Genomic DNA, 16,747 nt, shown 5'->3' on the forward strand with positions numbered 1-16,747 from the left:
CGCCTTCAATCTTTCCCAGCATTAGGGTCTTTTCAAATGAATCAGTTCTTTGCATCAGGTGGCCAAAATATTGGAGTTTCAGCTTCAGCATCAGTCCTTCCAATGAATATTCAGGACTTATTTTCTTTAGGATGGACTGGTTGGATCTCCTTATAGTCCAAGGGTCTCTCAAGAGTCTTCTCCAACACCACAGTTCAAAAGCATCAATTCTTTGGTGCTCAATTTTCTTGTAGTCCAACTCTCACATCCATACATGACTACTGGAAAAAACATAGCTTTGACTAGATGGATCTGTTGGCAAAGTAATGTCTCTGCTTTTAAATATGCCATCTAGGTTGGTCATAACTTTTCTTCCAAGGAGTAAGCGGCTTTTAATTTCATGGCTGCAATCACACCTGCAATGATTTTGGAGCCCCCCCAAAATAAAGTCTGTCACTGTTTCCATTGTTTCCCCATCTATTTGCCATGAAGTGATGGGACCGGATGCCATGATCTTAGTTTTCTGAATGTTGAGCTTTAAGCCAACTCTCACTCTTCTCTTTCACTTTCATCAAGAGGCTTTTTAGTTCCTCTTCACTTTCTGCCATAAAGGTGGTGTCATCTGCATATCTGAGGTTATTGATATTTCTCCCGGCAATCTTGATTCCAGCTTGTGCTTCCTCCAGTCCAGTGTCTCTCATGATGTACTCTGCATATAAGTTAAATAAGCAGGGTGACAATATATAGCCTTGATGTACACCTTTTCCTATTTGGAACCAGTCTGTTGTTTCATGTCCAGTTTTAACTGTTGCTTCCTGACCTGCATACAGATTTCTCAGGAGGCAGGTCAGGTGGTCTGGTATTCCCATCTCTTTTGTAATTTTCCACAGTTTATTGTGATCCACACAGTCAAAGGCTTTGGCATAGTCAATAAAGTAGAAATAGGTGTTTTTCTGGAACTCTCTTGCTTTTTTGATGATCCAGTGGATGTTGGCAATTTGATCTCTGGTTCCTCTGCCTTTTCTAAATCCAGCCTGAACATTTGGAAGTTCATGGTTCACTTGTTGTTGAAGCCTGGCTTGAAGAGTTTTGACCGTCACTTTACTAGCGTGTGAGGTGAGTGCGGTTGTGCGGGAGTCTGAGCATTCTCTGGCATTGCCTTTCTTTGGGATTGGAATGAACACTGACCTTCTCCAGTCCTGTGGCCACTGCGGAGTTTTCCACATTTGCTGGCACACTGAGTAACCGCTGTTACCTCTGGCGGGTTACAATTAGGGATAAATAGGCTAAACAGCAGGTTCAATCCCTGGGCATGGACGATCCCCCGGAGGAGGAAATGACAACCCACTCCAATATTCTGGCCTGGGAAATACCACGGACACAGGAGCCTGGCGGGCCACAGTCAATGGTGCCGCAAAGAGCTGGACACCTGAGCGACTGAACATGCACGCACACAGGCTGGCTAAACAGCGGTTCAACTCTTTGAACTTCTGACAGTCATAGCAGCTAAGTCATTTCAGTCGTGGAGAAACCAAGATGAGTTTTCTCCAAATCAGATACCATAAAAACACCAGATGGTGGTTCTTTTCTTATGAAGACCACAGAATAGCTGTTTTTCAGGTCTGTATAATGTCTCTGAGAGTTCAGACACAGAATTATGGGGTCTCTGCCAAATAAATGCTGACTTGTCTGACAGTTGAGCAGGTTCTAATGTCTTTTTTGCATTTGCTGCTGGCCACTGCATTCCCTGATCTGTGCAGAGGTGTCCATTACCCTGGACTGATACAGATCAGGATTCAGAAATTTCATTACTCAGATTCATCTTTTATTAAGTGCACAGCATGGTGGCACCTGGCAACCTCCGCAGATAATTCCTTCCTTGACTGGTTGCTATCCTGTATGTAGAAATATTGCACCTCAGAATCTGGTATTTGGGCAAGAGAGTCCAAGGAGCCTCTTGGCAGTGATTGGCTCTGAGTTCTGTGGCTTTATTCGGCCAGACAGTCAGAGAACAAGGCTCCTGGACAATGTCAGGTCATTTCCACAGAGAAACCCTTCCTTGCATTGAGGTGCAACAACACCGCTTGGACAGAGGCTTCCAGTGAAGAATGGACACTTGATGCCCCTGCATCTACTATGGCATCCCAGGTGGGGCTAGTGGTAAAGAACCCGCCTGCCAGTGCAGGAGACGTTAGAGACATGGGTTCAATCCCTGGGTCGGGGAGATCCCCAGGAGGAGAGCATGGCAACCCACTCCAGTACTCTTGCCTGAAGAATCTCGTGGACAGAGGAACCTGGTGGATGACAGTCCATGGGGGCAGCAAAGAGTCTGATACAACTGAAGGGACTTAGCATATATGCATGCATCTTCTGCAGAACTTGAGCTGAAAATGTTATCTGATATATTACTCAGTGTTAGGACTTAGATTTTTCCTAAAATTTCATACCAGGAAAATCTTTATTTTTCTTGCAAACCAAGCATGCTTTACTAGGTGTTTGAGAGCTGAGAGGCTACCCACAGCCAGATAAAGGGTGTATTTTGGAGCCTGATGGCTCTGGGTTTGAATCTTGACTCAAACCACTTACTGAGTGAACTTGGGCAGTTTAGTTACCCTTTCTCAACACCACTCTGTGTGTGTGTGTGTGTGTGTGTGCGCGCTCAGTCATATCTGACTATCTGCAGCCCTGTGGCTCCTCTGTTCATGGAATTCTCCAGACAAGAATACTGGAGTGGGTTGCCGCTTTCTCCTCCAGGGGATCTTCCCGATCCAGGGATTGAACCCGTGTCACTTGTGTCTCCTGTATTGGCAGCTGGCTTCTTTACCACTAGCACCACCTGGGAAGCCCTTCAACACCGATTACCTCGGCTCAAAACTGGGAAGAATAGTTCCTGCACTGTAGGGCTGTTGTATGGATTAGGAAACTTTGATGGAAACTTAGCAAATATACTGGAGAGGTGAACAAACGGTAATTGTTATTAGAAAAATCCATTGTGTCCCAAATTTCAAAGCTAGGATCAGTGCTCAAGTGAAGTGACTATGTTAACCCAGGTTCTAGTACAATGTTCTTTTTTTCTTTGAATGGTTTCTGATTGTAGTTTTTGTTTTTAATTTTTAAATTATTTTTAAAAGTTTTAAAATTGTATGACTTTTCATTGTTTAAAAAGAATTGGAGTATAGTTGATTCACAATGTTGTATTAGTATCAGTTGTTTAGCCAAGTGATTTAGTTACACACACACACACACACATATTTGTTTTTCAGATTCTTTTCCCTTAGAAGTTATTTCAAGATATTGAGTATTTTGTATACTGTGCTATACAGTGGATCTTTTTTAGTTATCGATTTTATTTTTTAAACATCTCAATTTATTTATCTTTAATTGAAGGACAGTTGCTCTACAAGATCGTGTCGGTTTCTGCCATACAAAACACGAATCAGCCGTGGGAATACTTACGGCCCCCCCTCCTGAACCTTCCGCCCACCTCCCACCCCATCCCACGCCCCGCAGGTCACAGAGCCTGGGTTTGAACTCCCTGAGTCATACGGCCAGTTCCCACCAGCTGTCTATTTTAAACATAGTAGTGCGTTTATGTTAATCCCAAACTCCTAATTGACCCCTCTCCCCTCCCCACTGTACTTCTAATCTTTATTTAGATAATCCATTCTATACGTGCGTTAAGAGAGAAGACTGCCTCCCATCTTCTGTGTGGCACAGATGGGAAATAAAGAAGCAGAGCATCGGAAGTCTGGCGACTTGTGGCTTCTTATTTCCTCGGCACCGACGCCCAGGCTCTAAACTCAGCTTAACTAACTGGCTGACTGTGTATTTCTGGACTGGTCACAGTCGGGACATTGGCATTTGCTCTGCAGGTGGGTTGCTGTGGGGTTTGATTGTGTTCTTTCCTCTGGTGGGCGTTCCCCGATGCTGGAAATAATCACAGAGCTTGGGGTCTGTTGCCCATACCTGTTGAGGCTGCAGCAAGCTGGGCTTCAGAATGCTGGGGTCAGGCTCCTCCTGCCATTGTGAGAGAGGAGACCGCCCACCCCATGCGAGGCGACAGAGAGGGAAGCCCAGGGCCGTATGATCTCCTGACGGAGGCCAGTGCCCTGCCCCTCCAGCAAGAAGGGCTTTGTGACCTGCCCGGGACCCCTGTGCTGGCAGGGAAATGCCCACGCCCCGTGCACCCAGGTTCTGTCCCTGCCGCGCCCCTGCCTTGGCTCTGTATAACTTGCAATTTTGTGTATAAAGTTGTGAGCACCCACCCTCCTAAGAAGCATCTAGGATCAGATGCTCTTCTCAGTCAGCGGCCACCGCGGAGCAGCTTCATCCACCGTGTCCACCGTCCAGGGCGGGGGTGGGGAGGCGGAGAGCTCATACTTTCATCTGCCCCAGCCCTGCCCTCACGGAGTGTGTTTTGCATGTGGTTGTTGAACTTTGATTCAGTGACTCATGCTGAGGTGCAGGCTTCATCTCCCTCCCTCATCTGATTGCTTTCTTCCTTTCCTTTAAAAGGAAAAAAAAAAAAAGTAAAGCAAAACTACCTTTGCAGCTGAATGTGAATGGTGAAAGGAAGTAGAACTTCGGCCTGAAGTGAGTCCCCGGGCCTCGGGGACACCCGGAGAGCGGGGAGGACAGCTGAGGGGAGCAGGGTGTCCACTGCGAGGGGCCTCGACACGCCCTGCTGGTGAGTGCACGTCCCCTGGCATGGGTCAGAGTGACAGAGCGCTGTCACACTTGCGGCCGGGGGTGGGAGGGCAGAGACAGAGCTGTCGGGGAGGCAGGGGCCAGGATGGAGGGCATGTGTTCTTGGACGGGAAGCAGCCTAGCAACAATCTCATCTCCCTCAGATACTCTGAGGGCTCGGTGGGGGAAAAAAAATAGGTAAGCATCTTTAATTTCCTTTGGGTGAAATCTTGCTCTGTCTAGCAAAATTGTATTTAATGTCAAGAGGGCTTTTACTGGAGAAAGATTAATCAGAAGAAACTCTTTGGTTTACATAAAACCTGCTTTAAAGATGTCTTAATTTTATGAAATCAGAAGGACTAGGGTCCCAAAGAGTCGGACATGACTGAGGCGACTTAGCACGCACGCACAGAACTCTGGGGCACATCTGAAACCTGTCAAAATGCTTTTGAGAGCATCTTGTAGATGAGATGGTAACTGGTGGGTGTCTAGTTTCCTGGCAGATTGGGAATGTTTGGCAATGGCCCCAAATGCCACATCTTCTAGAGGATGGCCCCGTGGGCTTCAAGAAGGCTATGAGGATGTTGAAATAAGTCTTCACCTGATGGCAGTGAATATAATCTTGGCTTATGCCCTGGAGCCATTTTAGAATGCTTGGCCATGAACTCCAAGAGGTGACCTCTTCTCCAGGGCCACATGTTGCCAAGCCAGGAGTGCCAACACCTGGCAGGTGAATAGGTTGGGAGGGGCGTTGAGAGGAGGGTTTTGTTTTAAACTTTGCTTCAGAGTTGCCCTGGGGTATCGATCAGGGCTGTAAATACTTGTGTGTACACCTGAAGCAACCTATAGCAGTACACAAGGGCAGGAGAAAACAAAAGGCTAGCCCAGTCCCCCCAGGCTCAGAGCAACATTACTCACAACAGTCCCCAAGTGGCAGCAATCCAAGTGTCCATGGATGAATGGAAGGATAAACAGTGTGGTTTATATGACACGGATGAACCTTGAAGACATTATGACAAATGAGACAAGCCAGTCCCAGAAGGATGAATACTGTACGATTTCACTTGCATGATGCAGCTAGGATCCTCAAATTCATAAAGATACAAAGTAGAACTGTGGTTACCAGAGTTGAGGTGGGGGGATGGGGACTTAGTGTTTAATGGGGACAGAGTTCCCACTTGGGAAGATGAAAATGCTCTGACTATGAAGAGTGAGGATGGTTGCTTAATGCTGCTGAAATGCACTCTTAAAAATCGTTAAAGTGGTAAATTTTATGCTATGATTCATTTGCCACAATTTTAAAAAATTATAATTTTGTTAAGGAAAAAAAAAAAAGGTCAGGCCAAAGCCACAAATCTCATGGGCTGAAGTCTTTGCCTCTCTGTGACTTCCTCAAACTCTGACAACTCCCCTGAGGGCTTCTAGATCTAAGCTGAACCAGAAAACTTCTGCAGGGACTCTGTTTAGAACCGTCCCCTCACCATGGTGGGTGACTTCCGGTGGGCGTCTGCGGGAGATTTCTCTGCAGCTGGCCAAGGCAACCTGGGAACGGACTTGGAGGTCAGGGTCCAGTGTTGAAGGCGGGCTGGCCCTGCTCCGTGGCCCCCGAGTGGCCCCGGGTAGCACCCGCTGGCAGGAACTGCCACCCTTGGGAGTCTCCCATCCAGCTGTGAGATCCTGGGTAAGTCAGCCAAACCTGAGTCTTGTCACCTGCAACCTGAGCAACTCTTCCCATGTCGCAGCGACTTCAGGATTTCCCAAAGATGACACAGAAGGAGGCACCTTGTAACCAGAAAACACGGTGTCCCTGTGAGCCGCTGATTCTCTGCAGTTTTTATTGCTTGTATTTGCTTTTTCTTCAGTTTGCCATGTGTTTTTTTCTTCCCCTAGGGGCTCTTCCAGCCAGACTTTTTGGCCCAGAGCCCCTCCTTCTGGATTGACTGATGCTAAAAAACCAGATCTGACCCGCCTTGTTCCACTTGCGAGGGTCCCCTGTGCCCCTTCCCCCTTCTCCCTTTCTCTCCTGCTGGGTCGTCAGGTCCGGAGCCCACCCTCCGCAGCCTCGACACTGAGCATCGGGCAGCATGCCCTGCTGACCCTTGTCAGCGTGCAGGAGACTTGGGAAGGTTTCAAAGTGTTACTAGCCATCTGTGCTGTTTGTGACTTCCAGTCAAGATTGAGGAAGAAAACCAAGATGAAATTGTTAGTACTTTCAGGTCTTAAAAATAGAATGGAAAAAGTAGCTGCCGGCAGCCCTGTGGCTCAAAGACCATCACAGCTGGTGGGGGGGGGGGGGTGATGGGGAAGGGGGGGGCGGCCTGTGACTTGGGGCTCCGGAGAACAGCCCCCCACCCCAGTGTTCTCCCTTATTTAGAAATTTTAAAAGGAAATGAAGTTACTTTAGAGTCTCAAGGGAGGAAAAAAAGCCTCTGAAGTAGGTGAATTCTTTCAGTTAATTTCGTGTGAAAACAGCCCTCCCATCCTACGCATACCCTGCAAAACTCCGCTCAGAAAGGAGCTCTGTTGAAGTTTGAAGGTTCTGTGGAGAGCTGCCATGGCAGGGACCCCCCTCCCAATCCCCAGGAGAAAGGTTTTTCACTTCAAGAATGTTCATGCTTCTGCCCTACCAGAATGCAAAGTGACAAAATAAACTCGGACTCTCCTCGTAACTGTTACGAGGTGACTCAAGAGAAGTCACCTGACCCAGTCATATTTAGACTTTTCCATTTCTGGGGTGATAAGGTATTGCTGCTATCTTGAACCACAGCTCAAAGCAACCCATTATTTGGAGCATCTACTTATGGTCAGTCTCTGCCATTTGCCAGCTGTATAGTCCTCACTCTGTACCACTCTGAACCTCAGTGTCTTCATCTGTGAGCAGGGAATACTTTTTTTAATCCACCCTGTCGACCCACCAGGGATAATGGGAAGTTTCAAGTAAGAGCTTCTGCAAGAAAGTGAGTGGAAACAATGAAGAAGAACGTGAATATAAACTTTTATGTTCATGTTGTCCGTACTGTCTTTCTTTCATTTTAATTCCCTCCCTCTTTTCTTTCTCCCACCCTCTTCTCTCAAGCTTACTGTCTCTTTCTTCCAAATCCAAATGAGAGCTACAGTGCGTGCACGAAGAGCAGGGGAAGGGTGGGGCGGGAGTAACTGAAGCCGTTAGGTCTGGGAGGACTTCTCGGAGGAGGTGACAGTGAGATTAGGTCTAGTGGAGATGGGGCAGGGGTTCCACAGAGGGAAGAGCCCGGGGTGTGGTCTCCAGGTCTGAGACACTAGCGTCTTTTAGGGATAGCACACAGTCCCTGGTCTGATGGCCTACCACATGGGTGAGTGTTGCCTTCCTCTATGGAGATGGGGTCAAAGCTGGACCCTGGTCCGAGGAAGCAATCACCCTGAAAGAAAAGAATGGTATTGGTCAGGGAAAAGGTGAGGCTGGACTACAGGTATGTGGCCATGGAAACCAGAGAGGAACTCAGTCCTGGGTGTGATCAGTCTTGCTTCTCATGCTGAGGGGCTTTGACATCTACTCTGTACAGGATAGAGGGACATGGACATTTTGGGGGGACACGGAAGTCTTGATCAGCAACCAACTTGACTAGAGCGGTTGTGGGTGGGAGTGTGGTGAGGTGGCCCTCCCAGGATCCCTGGGGAGTTGACAATGTGGCCTGTTTCTGGCTGGGAGAGGCCAGCTCGTCCTCAGTCGTCCAGCTCTGCACAGGCCCCTCTGGCCTTGCCTTTTTCTCCTCGAACGAAGATAAGTCATTCCTCTCTTAAAAGCACATTTTTCTAATAGAAAGCATTGTGCTTATCATCATGATGTATGACTTGTTGTTTACATTTTTTGTCTGTTTTCCTGAATAGATTGTAGAGAAATCAGACTGTGGATTATTTTGTCTTTATAGAACTTTGTCCCAGCACAGTGCCTGATGCCTAGGAAGTGATCAGTAACTGTTAGTTACATGAATGAAAGAGTGAATGAATGGATGAATGAGTGAACTTGGATGGTGGTGGTGTGAGTGTAAGGGAGAGCATGATTATGGAAAATTTCAGGGAAGCAGAATTAATGACTCATTCAATGTTGAAGTGTGGGAAAGGGATGAGTCAAAGCTGACCTCATGGTTGCTTCTATGGATCTCCGGGGGATGCCATTCAGTGAGATGGGAACTCAAGAAAAAATATTCCAGGAGGGAAGATAGTTTCAGCTTTGGGCATTTATTAAAGAAAAAACTACTAAACTCTTCACATGTGTGAGGCACTATGCCAGGTGCTGGCTTCCCTGGTGGCTCAGATGGTAAAGAATCCGCCTGCAATGCGGGAGACCTGGGTTCGATCCCTGCGTTGGAAAGATCCCCTGGAGGAGGGCATGGCAACCCACTCCAGGATTCTTGCCTAGAGAATCCCCATGGACAGAGGAGCCTGGTGGGCTGCAGGCCATGGGGTCGCAAAGTGTCAGACATAACTGAGCAGCTAGAACATACAAGCCCAGTGCTACTGACTCTGAGACAGATGGGTCAGAATTCAGGTCACAGTCTGAGAAGCAGATACTTGACAACTCAATATGCCATTACAGAGGTGTGTGCACACGCCTGGGAGCTGAGGTGCCCAAGCCACTCATTCTGTCAGTGAGTCAGGGATGACCACTGTGAGCGCGTTTGAGCTGAATATTTTTTTTTTTTAAGTTGAATCTTGTTTTTCGCTAAACCCAAAAGATTACTCTGGGTAGACAGGACATCATATGCAGAAGGGCAATGATAAGAATATTCTGGAGTGGGGAGCAGAAAGAGCTTCAGTGTAGCTGGAGAGAAAGGGCCAGAGGGCAATTGTGGGTGAGAAGCGGATGGGGGCCTGCAATGCATCCTGACAGCTCAGTCATCTGCTCAGGAACTTGGTGTCTTTCTTGAGGTCAACACAGGGTAAGAGGGTGTTTCTAAGCAGGCGGTGACATGGTCAAACTGGTTCTGGAAACCCAGTGCTGGCTACAAATGGGAGCTGGGCCAGATGGGATGGAGGAGGGGCCCCTAGGAGGCTGTGGCCTGCACGGGGGGTGGGATGCAGAAGATGGGCATGGAGGCTTGGGTGGGGCTGGTGGGCAGGAGATGGGTGTGAGAGGGGCGACGCTGAAGGAAGGAAAGACATAGGCCTCTGCTTGGGGCCCTGGATGATATGTCTATAGGCCACCTACACGGAACCGTCTACATGGAAAAATCTGTTGAGAAGCTCTGGATTTAAGAAGAGGGTTTTTGGTTTCAGAATTCCTTTCCACTCTCACAAACTATTAAGGACCTCCCCCCCCCCATTTTGTTTATGTGGTTTATATCTATCTGTCGATATGTACTTTATTAGAAACTAAAACTATGAAATTTAAAAATAATCATTTACTTTCAAAATCAGGGTAAACCAATCATGTTAACATAAATGATGTATTTTATGAGAAAGAACTCTATTTTCCAAACCCCCAAAATTTGTAAGAAGACTGGCACTGATTTATATTTTTGCAAATCTCTTTAATATCCAGCTTAATACAATACAGCTGGCTTCTCATATCTGCTACCATGTTCAAGCTGTTGGCAATATCACAATGACATGTAGTTCCTGGGATACTTCAAGGTACACTTGTGAAAGGATGAGTGGAAGAAAAAGCAAATTACAACTTAGCATTTATTAGGGAAATAGTTGTACCTTATACACTCCCTGGGAGGGTCTTGGGCTCCCTCTGAACCACACTTTGAGAATCACTGAAGCCGACTCAGCAAATGTTCTGAGTTCCCACAGTGCTTTACCAAACAGCACGTAGGGCATTTATCTCACAGGTTTACAGCTGTGTCTGCCTGGTGCTTAGCAAGAAGTCTGAGCTGGAAGTGCAGTTGTGGGTTCATGATCTAGGGGGCTGGTGGAGAGCATGAGGGGGAGGGAAGATGGCCTGGGCAGGACCCCGACATTGAACAAGGGACCAGAAGCTAAGCAAAGAGCTGGAAAGAAGTAGGAGACCTGGGTGAAGTTGTGCAACCTAAGGGAGAAGAGAGTTTCAAGAAGGAGGTGGTCCAAAATTTTTGGATTTAAAATCCCAAGTAAGGATGTGGGCCACAGAGCCAAACGCAGCAGAGAGGCTGCCCAAGGCAAGGAGTGGAAAGATGCTGCTGGCTTTGGCAGTTAGGAGGTCACTGGTGACCTTGAGGGCAATTTCGGTATGGCAGTGATCAGTAGGCCAGGCGGGTAGCAACGGACAAGTGCTGGCTGCAGCAGAGACCTCTCTATTCAGGAGGCAGTGCAGTCGCTCAGTCGTGTCTGAATCTTTGCAACCCCATGGACTGCAGCACACTGGGCTCCCCAGTGCATCACCAACTCCCAGGGCTTGCTCAAACTCATGTCCATTGAGTCGGTGATGCATCCAACCATCTCATCCTCTGTCATCCCCTTCTCCCGCCTTCAATCTTTCCCAGCATCAGGGTCTTTCCCAATGAGTCAGTTCTTTGCATCAGGTGGCCAAGGTATTGGAGTTTCAGCTTCGGCATCAGTCCTTCCAATGAATATTCAGGGCTAATTTCCTTTAGGATTGACTGGTTTGACCTCCTTGCAGTCCAAGGGACTCTCAAGAGTCTTCTCCAACACCACAGTTCAAAACCATCAATTCTTTAGCGCTCAGCTTTCTTTGTAGTCCAACTCTCACATTCGTACATGACTGGAAAAACCATAGCTTTGACTAGATGGACCTTTGTTGGCAAAGTAATGTCTCTTCTTTTTAATATGCTGTCTAGGTTGGTCATAGCTTTTCTACCAAGAGCAAGCATCTTTTAATTTCATGGCTGCAGTCATAATCAGCAGTGATTTTGGAGCCCCCAAAATAAAGTTTGTCACTGTTTCCATTGTTTCCCCATCTACTTGCCACAAAGTGACGGGACTGGATGCCATGATCTTAGTTTTCTGAATGCTTAGTTTTAAGCCAACTTTTTCACTGTCTTCTTTCACTTTTATCAAGAGGGTCTTTAGTTCTTCGCTTTCTCTCATAAGGGTGGTGTCATCTGCATATCTGAGATTATTGATATCTCTCCTGGCAATCTTGATTCCAACTTGTGCTTCATCCAGGCCAGCATTTCTCATGATGTACTCTGCATATAAGTTAAATAAGCAGGGTGACAATATACGGCCTTGAAGTACTCCTTTCCTGATTTGGAATCAGTCTATTATTCCATATCCAGTTCTAACTGTTGCTTCTTGACCTGCATATAGATTTCTCAAGGGGCAGGTAAGTTGGTCTGGTATTCCTATCTCTTGAAGAATTTTCCACAAGAATTTTCTATCCAGGAGGCTGGTTGACAAATGTCTGTGACCTGCCAGCCCCAGGCATTGTGAGTTCTACTGAGGTTCTTGCATTAAGGGAGAGGCTCTGCAAGACAAGAGGAGGCCATGCTGGGAACCTAGAAGATAGTGTGTTGCAGAGGATTCCAGTAGGAGGCTAGGAAATGAAGAAGAAGACAGGGTGGAATGATAGATGTGTGTGAATGTATGTTGAGCACCGTTTGTAGGGGAAACATCAAAGACCACCTGAATTTCCATCATTTGGCATATGGATAAACACCATACATTCTTTCATTTGTTCATTCATTTGACAAATATGCATTGAGATTCAGGTGTGCCGGGCACTATTCTAAATATGGTGGATAGGGTGGGCAGCCAAACAGCTAAACTGGAAGGGTAAGATTTCCAAAATGAATCTTTAATAAGAAAAGCGACTTGCTGAACAATAAATCCAATATGATACTCTGTGTAAAAACAACCTCCCTTAAATAGTATGTGCATGTATCTGCTAGACATGCAAGAAAATGCATAGAAAAAGTGCTAGAAGGAGACAGGAGAGGCAAGTAGGGTTTGGGGTTTATAGGAAGAGACTTTATATCTTTTCATTCATTATACTTCCACATTGTTTCAACTTTTCATAGTCTATAGATTTTCAGGATTATCACTGTATTTTAAAAGTTTTTTGAAAGATATAGGTCTTTGTGAGTAGAAAAGAGAGATCCAGTCTGTTCAGAGTGTTCCTTTTGACTCAGTCATATTTTTCTTGTAAACATCTGTCAGGCTGCAGCCTCCTGCCCCCAACTACCCCAAAGGGGGTAGTGACAGGCCAGGAAGTGACAGTTGGGTGGAAAGAATCAAATGTGAGTTAGGACCTCTTGTTTTAGAGGTTCAACACTATCTGAATTAACTGCTATGGAAAACTGTGTTGGTGCGCAGATCTGAATTTCGGTCAAAGCATGTGTTTCTGGGAATAGAATTCACCAGAGGGTGTTTTCCCCTGTTTAACTCGAGGAGTTGTATTAATTTTCTATGGATGTCATAACAAAATACCACAGAGTTGGTTTTTATTTTGGGTATATATGGGCTTCCCTAGTGACTCAGATGGTAAAGAATCTGCCTTCCAATGCGGGAGACCCGGGTTCAATCCCTGGGTCAGGAAGATCCCCTGGAGAAGGGCGTGGCAACCCACTCCAGTATTCTTGCCTGGAGAATTGCATGGATAGAGGAGCCTGGTGGGCTACAGTCCGGGGTGTTGCAAAGAGACGGACACTACTGAGCGACTACCACTTTTAAGACCTCTATATAATATGTAAACAATCGGCCCTCCATATCCTCGAATTCAACCAATTGTGGATTAAAAATGTTAAAAAAAAAAAAAAAGAATCCCAGAAGTTTCCTAGGCCCTGGGAGGCCTAGCCCCTCACCTGCCCTGGGCCCTGTCCCCCTTCCCTGGCCTGGTGGGGCCTGACTGAGGGGCAAGACTGAGCCATGGGGGACGGGGAATCCCTACCTGCTGCTGCTTCCTCTGTCGTCACTGACCCCCTTCTCCCCTGAACCCCTAATCATACTCAAAGAGTTCCTAAAGCCTGAGACCTGGGCCATACAAGCAAAATTTTCCTTTTCCGTGTCCCAGCAACTATTTACATGGCATTACACTGTATTAGATATCATAAGTAGTGCAGAGAGGCTTTAGAGTCCTGGCGGATACGCTTAGGTTATACATAAGTACTAAACCATTTTGTATAAGAAACTTGAGCATCCATCCAGAGTTTGTATCTTCAGCGGTCCTGGAACCTTCCCCCCAGCAGAGGGATGACTTTGTGTTAGCGGCTCGGTCGTTTCCAGCCCTTTGTGACCCCGTGGACTGTAGCCCACCAGGCTCCTCTGTCCATGGAATTCCCCAGGCAAGAATACTGGATGGGTAGACGTTCCCTTCTCCAGGGCATCCTCCAGACCCAGGGATCGAACCTGGGTTCCTGCATTGCAGGCAGATTCCTAACCGCCTGATCCACTGTTTTTAACATTTAACATTATCGCCACCATCATCATCACCTCCTCGAAGTTCTGGTGGCTGGAAGTCCGAGATCATGGTGTTGGCAGGCTGGTTTCTTCTGAGACCTCCTCCTCAGCTGGCTATTGGCCTTTTCCCGCCACTGTATTTCCTCACTGCCTCCCTCTGTATTCATCTGTGTCCAACTGTCCTCTTTGTATGAGGACACCAGTCACACTCAATTAGGGCCCGCTCCGCTGACCTCCTTTTAGCATAATCACCTCTTTAAGACATTATCTCCCAATAGTCACATGCTGAGGGGTGGGGTGGGGATAGGGCTTCAACTTGGTGGGACACGGTCCAGCCACAGCAGAACCTCAGAGGCACTTCTGTGGCCTGGACATGAATGTCCCGAGCTGTGGGTGGCCTGCTCAGGCGGGTGACCCTCTTGAGGGCCAGGAGTGGGGTGAAAGCCTGGGAGAGCCAGCTAGGAAAGGCAGCGAGATTGCATCTGCGGCTCACCAGCCACACCGGCAACTGAAACTCCCCAGGGCACAAGGCCCCGATGTGACTTCCTGACAGATCGGGGCGGGTGGGGAGCACACGTAATCGGCCTCCAGCGGCCCAGCAAATACCTGATGGATGCCTCTTCTCTCTAGCTCATGCCGGCGGGGCTCTGCCAGGAGGAAGCCGGCGGCAGGACCCTCGCAGGGGCCCCGGCTGGCGCAGCATGGAGCGCTCGAGCAAGATGGAGTTCTTCCAGAAGCTGGGCTACAGCCGGGAGGACGTGGTCAGGGTGCTGGGCAAGCTGGGCGCGGACGCCCTGGTCAATGACGTGCTGCAGGAGCTGATCCAGACGGGCAGCCGGCCCAGCGCGCACGAGGGCAGCGCCGCACCCCTGCTCGTGCCCAGGGGCTCCTGCGGGACGCCAGACTCTGCCCAGTGCGGGCTGGGAGCGGACCCCGGAGAGGACAGCGGAGGCCCCGCCAGCTCCTTGAGACCCATAGTGATCGACGGCAGCAACGTGGCCATGAGGTAGCGTCCTTCACCCCTTCTTGTTGGTGGTTTGGTATAAGGAGCTTTGGAGCCAGTGGGTGGGGCTCGGAACCCCCGGTTCATCCCTCAGTAGCCCGTGGCCTTAAGTCAGTCAGTTCGCCGCTCTGAGCCTCACTTTTGCCATCTGTAAGATGGGTCTACAACCTCCCTAGAAGGTAGTCCTAAGAACTGGAGCTGCCGGACATGCCTAGGGCAGTGCTGACACAGAGTAAGTATTCAACAGAAGGCAGCTATTCTCACGTTAAGGCAGAGGGGGCTCTTGTCCCCCTTTTATCCCAGCAGGGATAAATGGTGAGGAGTCTAGAGCTGGGAGAAGGTGGCTTTCGGTCTGGAGTCTGTCCCTAACCGGCCGCATGACCCTGGGAAAGCTGGGTATCTCAAGTTTCCCCTTCTGTGACACAGGTCAAGAGACAACTCTTTTGCTTCCCTCAAGGTTATAAGAATCAGATGGAAAATGGACTTGAACCGCCTTGAAAGCCCTCTGCTGGGGGTGGGGCGCAGTGGTGGAGGTGGTGGAGCTCCCTATCTAGGGTCGGGGGCGGCGTTTGTGGTTCCCCGCCCCCGGAGCTGCAGATCCAGTAGTTACACTGGTGCGTTGGCATCTTTGTGTGTTGCGGTGATGAGAGCTCCAGGCCGGGCCTCTTCTTTCCTGGAGAGGTTAAGTTCTGCTGAGAGAGGGATTCTACAGCCTCACCCACACCCACCACTGGGCTCGGAGAAGGCTTTGCCCAAACAAGTGCATTACTTTACTGTTTGGCTGAGCTATAGCCCAGCCGAGGGCAGAGCCATAGGAAGCCGGTCATTCAGAGCCACACATAGATGCACATCCCTTTCCAAAAGCTGAGCCACGGTGGGCATGGAGAAAACCGGTGTCACCACTGCTGAATATGGCAACAGGGGATTCTTTGGCTGAGGAGCTGAGTGCTTTTCCCTGGGAATTTGGGCTCACTCTGGATTGGGTGCTGCAGGACAGAAGTTTGGAAGGGTTAACTCAAGATGGCCCAGCCTTGGGGGTGGTTCCTTGCTTGTGTGTAGTGCAAGATTGTTCAAACATTCTTTCAAGTTTTAGCCACCCAGGTCTCCCTGAGCTTGATTATATCAACAGGCAATAGAGCCCTGCCTTCTCCCTGTGGCCTAGGAGCTGGTCCTCGGGTCTGGAAAGCATTCTCACACATGCTCTGTGTAGGCACCAGGTAGGCGAGCCTCTGAAATCCTGATAATTCAAGATCCCTGGAGGGAGTTAAAGGGATTTTTAAGAATTCAGTAGTTTCTGAGGGTCCTAGGAAGAAAGTCTGCTGGGTTCTGAGAGGTGGCCTGTCCTCTGTCTGGTCTGGATGAGGCATCTCTTCTTCTGGATATCAGTAGGAAGGTATCCTCTCACATTTAAAGTGAGATGGTTGTTGTTCAGTCACTCAGTCATGTCTGACTCTTTGTGACCCATGGGCTACAGCACAGCAGGCTGTCTTTCACTATCTTCTGGGGTCTGCTCCAACTCATGTCGGTGATGCCATCCAGCCACCTCATTAAAGCAAGAACTACAATCCCATAGCCTCCAGAATGAAAACCACAATCACAGAAGATCAACCAAAATGACCACATGGATCATGCCTTGTGTACAGTGAAGCTATGAGCCATGTCATGCAGGGCCATCCAAGTCAGATGGGTCACGGTGGAGAGTTCTGACAAAACGTGGTCTGCTGGAGAAGGGAATGGCAAACTACTCCGATATTCTTG

General features: G+C 48.3%; 1 protein-coding gene across 6 annotated transcripts in view; it reads left to right on the plus strand.

The window, feature by feature from the left end:
• The first annotated feature begins 3,768 nt into the window (after positions 1-3,768).
• Positions 3,769-16,747, plus strand: part of ZC3H12D (zinc finger CCCH-type containing 12D) — a 35,822-nt gene continuing 22,843 nt past the window's right edge. Inside the window, exons 1-3 of one of the 6 annotated variants that reach the window (XM_070461674.1) lie at positions 3,769-3,851; positions 4,495-4,666; positions 14,617-14,992. In XM_070461674.1, the coding sequence (XP_070317775.1) occupies positions 14,688-14,992 (305 nt within the window). In that variant the 5' untranslated portion in view covers positions 3,769-3,851; positions 4,495-4,666; positions 14,617-14,687. Of the gene's footprint in view, positions 3,852-4,216; positions 4,667-4,782; positions 4,864-6,056; positions 6,347-14,616; positions 14,993-16,747 lie in introns of those variants that run through there. The other 5 variants (XM_020893673.2, XM_070461676.1, XM_070461675.1 and 2 more) reach the window with 5 other exon arrangements.

This window comes from Odocoileus virginianus, chromosome 34, assembly GCF_023699985.2.
Source record: "Odocoileus virginianus isolate 20LAN1187 ecotype Illinois chromosome 34, Ovbor_1.2, whole genome shotgun sequence".
Taxonomy (NCBI): domain Eukaryota; kingdom Metazoa; phylum Chordata; class Mammalia; order Artiodactyla; family Cervidae; genus Odocoileus; species Odocoileus virginianus.